Source organism: Diadema setosum, chromosome 11 (assembly GCF_964275005.1).
Source record: "Diadema setosum chromosome 11, eeDiaSeto1, whole genome shotgun sequence".
Lineage (NCBI taxonomy): Eukaryota > Metazoa > Echinodermata > Echinoidea > Diadematoida > Diadematidae > Diadema > Diadema setosum.
Window position 1 is genome coordinate 38,246,379 of NC_092695.1, and position 14,045 is coordinate 38,260,423.

The window sequence follows — 14,045 nt, forward strand, 5'->3', positions numbered from 1 at the left end:
TAAGCAATGCATACTTTGCAATGGTAACAAAAAAAGTAAATAAATAATTTGATGGAAAATAATAATCTACAGAAACGCAGAGCTTGTAAAGCGTAGGTCACTACAAAAACAAAATGCCAAATTCCTGTTATGGTGTATCCAAATTTATCTATGAACAGTAAGAGAATTTTACGACTTCCGTCATCCGATGTACAATGTATAGCACCATCTATTTCATAAATGACAAGTAACGGGTATGTATGTAGGGAAATATAACTCATCACAAATACAAGTTCGTGGGTGTGGATATAGATAACTGCCCCATGTTTTTTTTTTTTTTTATGCAGCAAATCAGTGAAATCAAGGTCGCCGTACATTGTTTAAACAGTTCTTCTTTTTCACGTATCCCTTCTTCTTTCTTCTCTTCCTTTCTGATGATTTCTTTTCAATTCTTCTTCTACCTGTTTGTCATTACACCTTCTCATTTATCTCCTCTTTTCCCTTTTTCTTTTCTTCTGCAAATGTCAGCATCTCTCCTTCACCTGTATTCTTTCGTTTTTCCTTCAATCATGTGGATTACTTTCATTCTTTTTTACCGCTCCACTTCTTTTTTTTTTTTTTACATCTCTATCTGTCCACTTCTTTGTGTCTACTCTCCCTTCTTTGTCTCCTTTTAATTGTTGGTCTGAAAGACTCTCGTCTGCGCATGCGCATTCTGGCAATCGGTCAAGATGTGACTGAGAAGGATGACGTGGGTATGCCTTCCGTCAAAATAAAAGCAACAACTACAACAACAAAACACACACAAACAAATACATACGCACGCACACGCACACACACACACACACACACACACACACGATGAATATTGTGCTAACCTTGAAGAAATCCATGGTAGAGCCGCTGCCGTGGACACCATACTGGATCTTGGTCTGTGCGGCCAAGTCTTCGGCGGACTTGATGACTGTCTTCATGCTTTGGGTGGTGAGGAAGGCGGCCAAGTTGGCCGTGTAGGACGAGATAATGATTAGGGTGAAGAACCACCAGATGGCTCCCATGATGCGACCCGACACTGACCTTTAATAGCAAAACCAAAACAACAACATCAACAACAATAGTAGAGTGAGAACAATCTATTCTTAATGTGCTGGCGAGTCTTAGGTTCTATTAGCCACCTCTGCACACCGTGATCGTAGGAACTGGAACAGGAAGAGTGGATGGTGAATGGGATCAAAGTACATGTGCTGCTTCATGCCCTGATTTCCTTTATATTTCTAACTTCATATTTCTTCTTCTTCTTCCTCCTCAGAAACGCCAAAGCATTCAGTGCACACACTCTGCCCAAAGTACCTGACACTAAATGGGGTAACCGACGCAGACGCTTACTCTTAGAATCTAAGCGGGTAAAATGTGCCCCGTACAAAATTAGCAATGTCACAAACGGTTCATAAACCCCTACTGAAAATACAAAGACATCACATCAGAAATGAATGAATCAAGAAAATTCATAAAATCATAAAGATATAAATTCATAGCAAGTCATAAACTCGGACGTCATTAATAACTTACCGCGGGAGAATGTCGCTTCCTTGCTGCATGAGGGCGCCAAGAGCAAACCAGCAGCTGTTGACGATACCAAAGTCGTTCGTCCATTTGGCGCCCCTGCTCGCCCCGGGTATTTGGCTAGTTGTTGGCTTTTCTTCCGCGCCGTTGTCGGTGTCGATCCGCCACTCCGTCGTACTAAACCGACACACCTTTAGAGGAAATTTGAAATTGGCACACTCATAATACTCAGTAATCAGTCTTCAAATTTACTCTGTGTCATTCTTGTTGGATCTGTCACTGCTCTCTAGTACCAACCAACAGTAGAGAGCGAAGTGTGGAAGACATCAGTAATGTCTTGCGTGCGAAACAAAGGATGTGTTGTTATCATACCACGTATCTATGCCATATTTACGTCTATCTAGTTTGAAGATATAATGTATTGGTCTTGAAAGCTTTTCTTACTTTTTTTTTCAAGAGCACAACTTACACAAAATGTTTAAACTCACACAAAAAACAAACACACCATCACTTATCTCTGTGCCGTCCAGACGTGTTGGTAAATCCCATCACTTTTGTATACATTGGCATAGTAATCTGTATAAATGTTCATTACCAATAATGTTTATTATCATTATCCTTCTGATCCTTCTGATACATTAGAAAAAAAAAACAATCCTTGCATTAGAAAGATGGAGTCTAACATCGGAAACACCCATCATGCCCATAGCAACGATAGCCCAACAAGCTTTGTTATGTTGAGGCGATAATATCCACTTGGGTAATTTATCTCAGCAATATGTCTAACCACAGTATTCATTTAGTCACGATTTAATTCTGTTTTCTGTACAATTTTCCTTCTGTAGCTTCCCTATATTAACGGCTTCGCTCATTACCGCTAAAGTTAATTTGTTTTCTTTAGGGATACACGATGTTGGTCAACCTCCGGCACTATATAACCAAAACCACACTCGACAGTCGATTTTGCAATGAGAAAAGAAAATCATTCCTTGAAGTGTTAGAATGCCGTGTATATCTCCCTGTCCGCCTAGACACCATCGGATTTAATCGGCTGTAGAGTTGTTACTGTTGCACATAATATCATCATATCAATGCATTTATTATTTTCATTTTTTTCACAAACGTTATAAGTGTACAAAAATGTCAAAAATATTCATATTCTACACATATCCAAATATAACATGAACACACAATAAATTCTAAAGCCTAGATGCATGGTAATGTCGAAAATTTAGGGGAAGCTAAAAAGAAGAGCTTGCGATATGCATGGAGCAACATAATAGAGTTGCGAAAGCCCTCCAATTCTGCAGGTGAATATTCAACGGATTTCTCTTATCTTTCCTTCTAGATACTTTCTCTCACAATTTGAATCTCTCAAATCTCCCTCGATCTCTTTTCCTCACCCTTTTCTCTCTCTTTCTCTCCAACTATCTATCTATCTATCCATCTACATATCTCTCTACCTATCTATCTGTCTATCCATCTGTTTATTTATCTATTTATTTATTCATCTATCTATCTATCTATCTATCTATCTATCTATCTATCTATTTATCTAACTATCTATCTCTCCCACCTGGAACATGATGATGCTGACGCCACAGGTAGCCAGAGCAAGACATATCCAGATCTCGTAAGATAGCGGATGGAAGAAGGAGAAACTCGACGGCTTCTCTTCCCGAGGCTTCTTCACCATGATGCTGATACCAAAGCTCATGTATGGCTTGGTGAAGGCTACCACGCGCTCCCGGTCCGTATTTATGGTGAGCGGAGCGACCGCGATATCCGCGCTCTTGGGGGAAATACAGAAAAACAAACACACATACAACAAAGGAGATAAAAATTGGATATAAAAGGCTCTGGTCTTTTTGGTTTTCGTGTTTTGTAAAGACCAAGAGTGCTGATTTTCATGTGTTTGACTCGGATGGTCAAAGGACATAGTTTGTCCATGACGCAAACGTCAAAATCGACTCTTTGACATAAATATGTCTTCCGCTGAGAAAGGATATTATACTTCAATTAATTGAAATAATGACTCCGTACACCTAGGATAGTTCCCTTCGACGTTTACACTGCTCTACTAGAGGGTCCTGCAATCATCTTCACCCTTGCATAGCTAGGGAAACTTTGGTCATGAGAAGATTGTAAGTGCTTATCTGTTGTTCATGGATGTATGCACCTAGCAGGATTCCAACCGATGTAGAGTTCAGAAAAATATCCATTAATATGATACGACTCCTAAAGTTAGCGGCAGTTCTATGATAAATGCGTACAGATTTGCCCTCAAGTGTAATCAAGGTTTCATTTTAGGGCATACAAATGAATAATGCATCGTGTGCGTGTGTGTGTGTGTGTGTGTGTGGGGGGGGGGGGGGGGTCAAGGAGGTAGTCGCAAGGGATGAGGCAAAACTATAGACCTACCCCGTACATGAGTTCGCCGATCATTCCGTTCCATTTGCCGTTCTTCTGGATGGTGCCGTATTGTTTGTCCTTCACCAATTCGATCCGGAACTTAAAGGGGAACTTTGTGACGATATGTTTCAAGAGATCGACGCAGTATCCCTCGTAACGGTCATTTCCTTTCAGTTCATCGGCGTTTTCCTTCAACATCAGAAACGGATCTTCCTGTATTTCAAAATATGTTAAGTTGATTCCTTTGATTTAATTTTTGCTTTTCAACAAGTACATTAGTTGTAATGATAACCTGAGCATTTAGGTGAATCAGTACAAATAGATATACATATTTCATACCATTACAAAGCGTATAATCTAAAAAAAAAAAGAAAAAAAATCAGAATAAATAAAACTGATTTAAGTTGAAACAAGGCTGTCATCTTAGTTAATCTTTATTGCTTGATTGAATGGTGCCCTCCTATGAGTGATTCCATGTGACACGATATTAAGTATCAATAAAAAGTGGTACTTGAAAAATCAAGCTTTCGATTTTTGACAACTTTTCTTCTGTATTTCTTTTTCAACCAAATCATTTTGTTTTCTTGTTCTGATATTCAGATTTTCTTACTTTTTTTAGAAAGCTGTTCAAAGATATCATCTCATCAGGTAGACGGCAACCGGCTGTCATTGTAACACATGACATTGTACATCCAAGCATACATACACGCGAGTGCGTGGAGTATGTGTTTGTGATTGTGTGTGTGTGTGCAAAATGAAATGAAAGAGAGAAAAATGAGAGTCAGAGATAGGAATAGGGAAGAAAAGAGAATTTAAGGAAGATTCATCACCAGAATTGATGTAACGACGAAAGTCCGGTTGGTAAAGTCAGCGCTCTTCAGACGACCGTGGGTGCCGCTATCGAAAAAAGATATCTTGGGTGTTTCCTTCTGAGACCAAGTGCCAACCTGAAGAGGGCGGAAATAATCAAAGACAAACATACCTACACAGCTTGGTTGATCACAGTATAAATTGATTATTAAAGGCACACGTACCCGGGTTCCATGAGGGCGCTGTTGGATATTTCGACGCTTGGTGCATTTGGTATCTTACGAACGTCCCAATATTCCCAAAACCGATTTGTAAGGTGATTATGTCTAAAAATGTCACAATGACGCCATTCCCAGTCCGTCTCTTGATTCGGCCGCTGTTCTCTGCTGGTTCGGTATACAGCTGTACAGGGAGTCAACAACGACTATTGGACCTCTAGAAAAGAGAGCCCATTAGATTGTCGATCATCACAATATTCGACAGTGCGCTCTTGAAACCAGAGTCATTGTGCCTTTAAGTCATTAATGTGGCATAATATGATATAATATAATATGATATAATACAATGTAATATGATATAATATGATATAATGTAACATAATATAATATAGTATAATATAATATAATATAATATAATACAATATAATATAATATAATTAGACGATTATGATATAATATAATATGATATAATATGATATAATATAATAATAATTACCGGTGGTCCGGTGAGCCGGGGACCACCAGAAATGATGTCGGAACAGCAAACAAAGATGATCGTGTCGAGCCTTAATGATCTAGGTATACATGAAATATTTTAAAGTTATATGAATATAATAACTGTGATAATAAACAAACATATTTTCGTTTGATATTCTATGTTTCATTGTTTCCTTATCTTTTTTTTTTTACCTGCTCGATTCGCCCACCCTGTAGTCCCAGGATCTGAAGTGAGTAGTTCATTCTCGCTCCCTTATCGTCAAACTGAATCCGGCCACTCAGGATGTTCACCGCGGTCTAACAAAAAATGTGATTTGAAAATAGGATTTAAGAGGAGACATTATGATTCTAGCTTGCTATCGCTTTACACGTAATCAGCGTGGAAACAAGCTTCTTATCACGTTCACAGTGACATCGAGTTCATTATCAATCTTGAAATGGCTCAAAAATCATGCATTAAGCACTTATGAATACATGGATGTTAGTCTTTGTTTGTGTGTGTGTCTGTGTATGTCTGTGTCTGTGTGTTTACCTTACCCATGGTAAGGTAACTTACCCACTTACCCATGGTGTAAAACGAGGACACACATTCGAACTTTACATTTAAACTGAGGACACACAGAGAACCGAGGACGTCCTCGGTACGCATGCAGACCATTCCAAACAGTCTGCTTTTGCATGCTTTTGCATGAAGGGGTACATGTTTGTAGGTCCTCGATTAGCATTATTGTAATAAGTCCTCGGTTGGATGGTAATATACGAATGAGTCCTCGGTTGACAAGAGTCCTACTGACACACAGGTCCTCGGTTATGTGGTAAAACAGGCCCTCGTTTTCCGACATAGACGCGTATGTGTGTGTGTGTGTGTGTGTGTGCGAATGGGAGAGAAAAAGAGTGAGTGTGAAAGAGAAGAAGGAGAAGAAGAAGGTAGGAGTGACAGAAGGAGAGAGGGAGAGCAGCTTTCCAGACACCACATAGACAACCTTAGAGCTAATCGTTGAGAACGTCAGTAAACGTATGTCTTCCAGCATAAACGACGTTACACAAAACACCCCAAGTGTGTTGTAATTTGAATTGCACACGCACAAACACCCACTCTCTTTCGCTTGAGTAACAACAGCAAATACCATTATGCTCTTCAAGAACATTAGTGTGCATGACTGCGTATCTCATCGTGTGAACATGCGTCATAAAGGTAGATAGGAGTCAAGAAATATAAAACAAAATGTGTTTTAGCTGAAAGAGAAAAAAAATGGTCCGTGGGCTACAAATCTGTTGCTGAATTTTGACAATTCGTTAATATCTGCCAATTGAGCTGTAAAATGATATGAAAATGACGAAGAAACTGCCAAGGATGAACAGGTGTAATTATGAATGCATTCGTGGACAATACTACTGTTAACCGAATTCGAAGTGCTTTAGTTTTAACGCTATTTACGTTCTGGGAATAATCTAAACTTTTATTTCAAATTGATGAAATTAATTTTTTTACATCAATGGTAGGGTAGTTTGTCAATCAATTGCAACTTTTAGTTGTTTCTTTCAGTTCACGCAATTTCAAATGCGCTGGTAGCATGAAGAACAAAGCAGCTCAGATTTTCAACCTGGAAAGAAATGCCTTAAACACTTGTCAATATAAGACAAGGAACCAACGTGACAAGGATACCGTACCGACTTGATGTAGGTCAAAAACTTCGGGCCAATGGCAGACGAGTAAAAACGACTCTGGTCACTAGGGAAACACGTCCTCCTGCGAGCCTGCGAACCCTGCTGCTGCCACACCATTTCACCATTCTCGCGCATGCGCCGTGCCGCCTGGATGACCACATTGCAGAGATCGTAAGCAAGTATCGCCTCATACTGTCGAAAGTATATTGATAGGCAACATTAATTGTATCATAATATTAGATAGATAGATATAACAGTATAGATAGCAGAGATCGTAAGAAAGTATCACCTCATACTGTCGAAAGAAATTCTATTAACAGGAAACATTTGCATAAAAACATTAGATAGATAGATAGATAAATACATAGATATGATAGATAGATGGCTCGTACTGGGCGACTGTTCGAAACTTCTTAATGATTAAAATTGTTTTAATACCTATGAGCTTTATACCATATGTTTTCTTAATCTGCCAACTTCTTCTCTTGTCTTCATTAATCCCTTATTTTCTCCCTTTGACCCTCTAGTTTAACTCACTAACACAAGATGAAACTGCAAACTCTTTTAAGCAAAACAAAGTGCGTTTCATGATGACGAACACGGCATGTTCAAAATTAATATGATTAAGTCTAATCATAGTGCGGTATAGGCCCTCTGATAGATCCATTTCTTTCCTTTTTTTGTTTTGTTTTGTTTTGATTTTTTATTTTTTTTTTCAAGGGGCTTCTTCCCAAAGTTTTGTCTCTTCTAAATTTTCCAAGCACTTAGAATCAACTTGTCGAAGAAATGCACACGTCCATTGGTGTGTATGTGTGTGATATTCTGTGCACGTTTTTAGTGTCAGCAGGTTCGTGGTGTGTCTGTAGAGGTGTCGATTTGTGCGTACTTAATGGTTGTGTGACCATGCAGTGTGTATAACGGGTACGTTTGTCTTCACCAGTTGAGTGGCATCTGTTGCAATTATTAAGAGGCTGATAATATTCAGCCGTTTTGGGTTATTTATAAATCATATTTTCAGTACATACTTGACAGTCTTATTGCATCCTTACAGTCGTAAGTTTAAAAGGTAATTCGAAGTCATCTTACTTTTTTTTCGGTGAGTACAATCACACCTTGTTTGCTGTTTATTGAATGTACTTATTCAATCAGGAGTATTTTTCTGCTTGCTCGTTGGCATATTTCTGTGTTTGGTTATTGCTTTGTCATTTATCAAAAGAAGAAGAACTACAGGGAGGAGGAGAAGTAGGAAGAAAGAAAATAAAAACAGATTTTCCTTACCCCGACTTCGGCCTCGGCCAGGAGCGAGTGCGAATCGCGGAACTTGTTGGACCAGTCGCCGAACAGGTCCCGGTAGGCGTCGCCGCTCTTGTTGGTGATGAGCGCAAAGCCGGTGATATTCATGCCGCCAAATGACATATCAGTGGTATCGATGGTATCTAAGTCCTTTATTTTAGGGTTGACGAAAGAATGGCAGGCACAAGGACAATTTATGGATATTGATATGTACACACAAACACATATACACCTCCGAAATGACGTTCAAGTTTTAAAGTTGAATAATTAAAGCTGTGACAAGAATGATCCTGCCGTTTAAATCGAATATTATGTAATATGATGATAATGCGCTCATGTAAACGTTGCTGAAAATTCTTGAGTCCGACTGCGTGTTTATTGCAATTATCATTTTCTTTTAATAGAAGACGCATTGATTGAAATTAGACAATTGGGATGTTAATTTTGTTTAGTTGAATCATCAAAAAAAAAAAAAAATAATAATCCTCCTCCAGGTGTCTCTGATCCCCCCCCCCTCCCCAAACACACACACAAACACACAAACAAAGAAACATTCATGAAAGCTTCGGAATTTATCATACAAAGCTTTACATTAATATATATCAATTTGAAAACGAGTGGAAGAAACATGGCTTTCAAGAACTAACAAGACTTTATGATCAATATTTATTGTAAACGTAACAATTTAATTGAGATTTTTGTTTTGTTTGTATCGCATTTTACTTTTGTACAGTAACAGGACATTGTTCTCCTAATAAAAAAAAAACAACAACAAACACCCCGCAATTTTGACTAAATTGCATTTGTGTATCTCAACCGAAATGGCACGTTTCCTGTAATCTAGCCCAGATTGATAAAAAAATGCTCACATGTAGATATCAATGTTCTTACCAAGTTGAGAAATATCATGTGATACGATGCGGTGACCATTTCCAGTTCTAGAGCCTTTGGTATCAAAAAACAGAGAAGGGAGTGAATCAAATGAAATTATCGAGTATGACATTTTAAAAAAGAAGATAAATGAAAAATAAATTAATAAAAGACAGGAGAGATGGCGGGAGAGAGAGAACAGTTTGGCATACGTCATCTAAAGAATTCAAGGGGAGGTCGGTTTCATAAAATAACCATGCTGTATAGTGGTAACGTTTTAACTTACAAACACAAAAGAAATATATTTAATGGAAAAAATAATTTTAAGCATTATATCAGTAGCGTTAGATTCTCACAAATATGATAGCGAGATGAGTTATATACGCGTAAAAGGATTTGAATGTGGTAAATTAGAAAATATTCAGAACGAAATCTATGCCTTACCAGAATTTCGTGATGATGGGTGATATTTACGCTTTCAGTTTTATTCCAATTAATTTCATTTATTTTATGATATGAAATACTGACTTCATAAAGTTGGAAGCTCAGTATTTAAAAGGATGTAACTACAACCAGCATGGACATTATGTGACGAGGATATGTCAGAAAAAAAAAAAAAAAAACCTACCAGTTTCAGAACAGTCCTCGTAATCTTGAGGCCAGCGTCACACACGAGCCTATGGTAGCCAACCGTCTTCATCTCATTCAAGGTCTCGTTGACGGACTGGACGGTGTCAATGCGTCGGTGGATGATCTTAGCTCCGAGTGGGCGGATCATGTCACGGAAGGTGGTCAAGCGGAGAAACCCTGGGTAGGATTAAACATTCTCTGTCATAAATCATGAGTCATACTATCTACTGACAATTACTTTTCTTATCTTAACATGACTATATAAATATGATTGACGCAACGTAAGTAAATAAATCGCATCATGGTAATGTTTGGTCTAGCTTTAGTAATAAGATGTCGTTTCCTATAGATTCACTTTGACCAAGTTGCAGCATACACAGTATTCGAATGATGTTCGTTATTTCAAAGCTTCGTTCGTACGGGAATGAAATGAGGTGCATTATTCCGACTAAGGTTCGTTTATCCGCAAATGAAATTAAGGCAGTGAACGAGCCGTCAGAATTACGAACTTTATTTCGTTTTTCGGCCCTAACATTGATTAACGAGCCTTCAGAATAACAAACTCTTAAACTCATTTTCGGAATTACGAACTTTCGGAATAACGCACTGTTATCTAGTATTCAAGGAAAAATGGATTTAAGGGCATTACTAACAAACGTGACATAAAGGAATCAATTGATGAATGTCGTTTGTCTGATAGGTATCTGCATACGTATTATGTGTATATGTGTATAATTAACACACCAATGAAATGAACGTGTATTTTGCGTGTCTGTATGTATTATGCGAAATCAACAGCGTATAGATGGAAGTGTGATTCATGCATATGAATATATTTTGGGTGTGTGGTTGTGTGTGTGTGTGTGTGTGTGTGTGTGTGTGTGCACATGTGCCTGTACTTGCCCCGCGAATTCCATTGTTTTGTCATTTGTAGGGGGTGTAAAGGCTTACATAAGATTCCGTTTTAGCGTCGTTTTGTTTATTTTTCCCTTTAATTTTATTTTCTACTCAATTTACTTGCATTGCATTATTATGTCTTTGTATATATATGATTGCGAAATGTATTTCATTTACTATGCTTTATAAATATAGATATTTTTTTATTTTGATTATATTTTGATTTGCTTTATTCATTTATAATTTTGAATTGTGATTTTTTTGCACGGAAACATTATAAAACAGCTCATACAGAATGAACCTTCCCGTGTTGAATCAAATAAATGATGATTTTATTATTATATAAGTTTATTATGTTTTCACTGAATACACTTATTTGGAAGAGGCGATGAACACTTAATCATTACATCCCAACTCTCAACCTTTTTTGGTATGAAAAAAAAAAATCAAAATCATATTTTTGTGTCCCTGAATTTGATAGTAACTGCAACCTCTTTTCCAAGAGTGTAATTGGGAAGACACAGCTTATTCCGATTAATTTCATGACAGAAATGAAGGAAGTTTTTTTTTGTTTTTGTTTTTGTTTTTTTTTTTTGTTTTTTTTTTTACTGGCTCAATGAGAGACTTGTATGTATATTATGTAAGTGCGATAAGCGTGAAAATATCGCGATCATTAAAATTCAATAACTTTCATAAATACTTGAGTCCCCTATGAAGCTTCTGCCATTCTGTACGTGTGGATCGACTTTATTCTTCAAAACCACGTGGGACATAGTGATTCATAACGTTTTCATAATCCATTTTGATTGTTTCAGATGGCTGGATATAGCCTATGTTCAGCTATACTAAGCTGGTCTTCCATGGGGTTTACCTGGATGCGAGGCTGGACCTACCCGGTTATGCACCCTGCTCTTTGCAATGAATGAATAAAGAGGGATCTTTTACGTGCATGAGTTGTGACTCTCTCACATATGGGGCCTTCATTTTATGTCCTATCCGAGGGACAGAATATTTTGCCTGTTACTGTAGAGGGGACGGTATGATAACACATAACATTGCTCAGTTAGACTCGGGAATCTAGCCCTGGTACTTTGAATCTGGAGGCAAACGCGCTATACCGACTGAGCAAAATCACAGCCCTTTTACAACACGAGTTTCCAGAAATCACTATATTGTTGTTGTCGTTGTTGTTGTTACTGTTGTTGTTGTTGTTTTGTTGTTGTTACTTTGTGTTTAATGGCATTATTCATTACTCATTTATTTATTCATCCAGGAGGGCAGTCTTGGCACAAGTCTTGGTGAAGTGGTCCCACCTCACATCCAACAGTTACTGGAACCCATGGAAGACCAGCAATAGTGTAGCTAAACATGGGATATCCAGCCATCTTCTCAGATAGAAAATGAAACAAACAAACAAAACAAGTCGGACAGGGAATAAACACTCACCTTCTTCTCCCTCATAGAGGAAGGCCAGCTCGTCCCACCGGAAGTAGGTGATGTAATCGACAAGAGGCTCCAGGATCTGAGGCTGCAGAGACAGCAGGTAGGACGAAGAGAAGTCCGGATAAAGGTCGTGCGGGGCCAGACCCGTGACGAAATAGGGGATTTGAACCGCTGTGCTGGCGTAGGCGGCATTGTGGATGGTGCTTGGGTGACCATCGCCTGTGATCAACATCTGGCCGTCCTCGAAGGCCTCACAAACTGATCAAAATGGTGTCAAATTAACGAGATGGGGATGAAGGAGAGAGCTAGATATTTTCACAGAGAGATAGATTTCTTCAATGCAGGCACGGTATCTCTACTCTCAGCAGAACCAGTCAATTGATACAAATGTCATGAATTACTGTATCAAAATCAAATCATTTCTTCTATATTGAGTATAAACGTATTAGTTCTCTTCGTTGTACTGCAAAAAAAAAAAAAAAAGTAGTTGGATTGAACGAACCAAATCTGCCACGCACGTTACATTACACACACAAATAAGTTTAATCTGGATAGACGTTAACGGTTTTTTGTGTGCGTGTTTGTGTGTGTGTGTGTGTGTGTGCGTGTGTGTGTGTGTATGTGTGTGCGTGTGTGTGTGTATGTGTGTGCGTGTGTGTGTGTATGCATGTGTTCATAATCTATACAAAGGACAACTACGACATTTTCCTGTGATGTGGTAAACAGCGGTGACATCAACATGTGATTATTACTTCAGCAGCCTTGATTTGATTTGATTTGATTTGATTTGATTCGATTCGATTAGTTATTTTGATATAGATTTTGCTTTTGTTGGTTTCTGTTTTATCATTTACATGAAACAGAATACATACATTAATCTGACCGCAAGAAATACAACACTATATGAGAAATGAAGAAATGAGACAATAAATTGACATTCATACGGACTGGGTTCGGCGTAGGATGATTGGAGTAGTTTAGACAACATAGATTCATTTTACAAATCTGACTCCCCGAGAAAAGATTGGAAGGAAAGATAGGTAAGAGAAATTCCTAATGTGTGATACTTTTATTAAAAGAAGGTTATGGTGAAGGGAAACATTGTATTTTTTAATTGTCCCTGGATTACGTGTTGTCTGTAACAAATTTGCACACCTCACATAGGATAAATGAGCTGAGTGAGTTTGGAGGTTGGAACTTTATGTTTGATAGATTTTTTTTCTCTAACATAATAATCGGTGTAAATATAAGTATGCAATAATTGCACAAAGCAAATATGTTTCAAAGCAATCTCTGATACGCACAATGACCGCAGCTTCTCTTTTAACAGATGATGAATCCCCAACGTCTGAATGAATTAGTCTAGTGGGTAAGTGGCTTTTAGAATAACTTATTGTTGAACACAATAAGTGAAATGTATCGGTCTGTGCACAGTATGTGAGTTATAGTGAAGTAAGTTGAACTTCTTTATACAACTGAAAAAAAGAACACGTCAAAAATATATTACTCTGCAAAAAGAAAATTGTACCACATCGTAGATGATTCATGCCGTAGACAGTTCATTCATTCATTCGTTATTCGTTCATTTATTTATTTATTTATTTATTCATTCATTCATTCATTCATTCATTCATTCATTTTCCATCCATTTTTGTTGTGCATCACAAGCCCCCATGGGAAAACGCGTTTTAATTGACTGTTTTAAAGCATTTTCTTAAAATGATATATACTTGGCATGAAATTGTAAACCTAATTAACTTTGCT

General features: G+C 37.8%; 1 protein-coding gene across 1 annotated transcript in view; it reads right to left on the reverse strand.

Moving 5' to 3' along the window:
* LOC140235481 (glutamate receptor 2-like) overlaps nucleotides 1–14,045 on the reverse strand; it is a 28,792-nt gene that overhangs the window by 6,305 nt on the left and 8,442 nt on the right. Inside the window, exons 3-13 of the mRNA XM_072315509.1 lie at nucleotides 12,285–12,539; nucleotides 9,940–10,118; nucleotides 9,333–9,386; nucleotides 8,427–8,591; nucleotides 7,152–7,340; nucleotides 5,673–5,777; nucleotides 4,785–4,901; nucleotides 3,964–4,167; nucleotides 3,119–3,334; nucleotides 1,549–1,733; nucleotides 858–1,056 (exon numbers count right to left, since the gene is read on the reverse strand). Of these exons, the coding sequence (XP_072171610.1) occupies nucleotides 858–1,056; nucleotides 1,549–1,733; nucleotides 3,119–3,334; nucleotides 3,964–4,167; nucleotides 4,785–4,901; nucleotides 5,673–5,777; nucleotides 7,152–7,340; nucleotides 8,427–8,591; nucleotides 9,333–9,386; nucleotides 9,940–10,118; nucleotides 12,285–12,539 (1,868 nt within the window). The remainder of the gene's footprint in view (nucleotides 1–857; nucleotides 1,057–1,548; nucleotides 1,734–3,118; nucleotides 3,335–3,963; nucleotides 4,168–4,784; nucleotides 4,902–5,672; nucleotides 5,778–7,151; nucleotides 7,341–8,426; nucleotides 8,592–9,332; nucleotides 9,387–9,939; nucleotides 10,119–12,284; nucleotides 12,540–14,045) is intronic.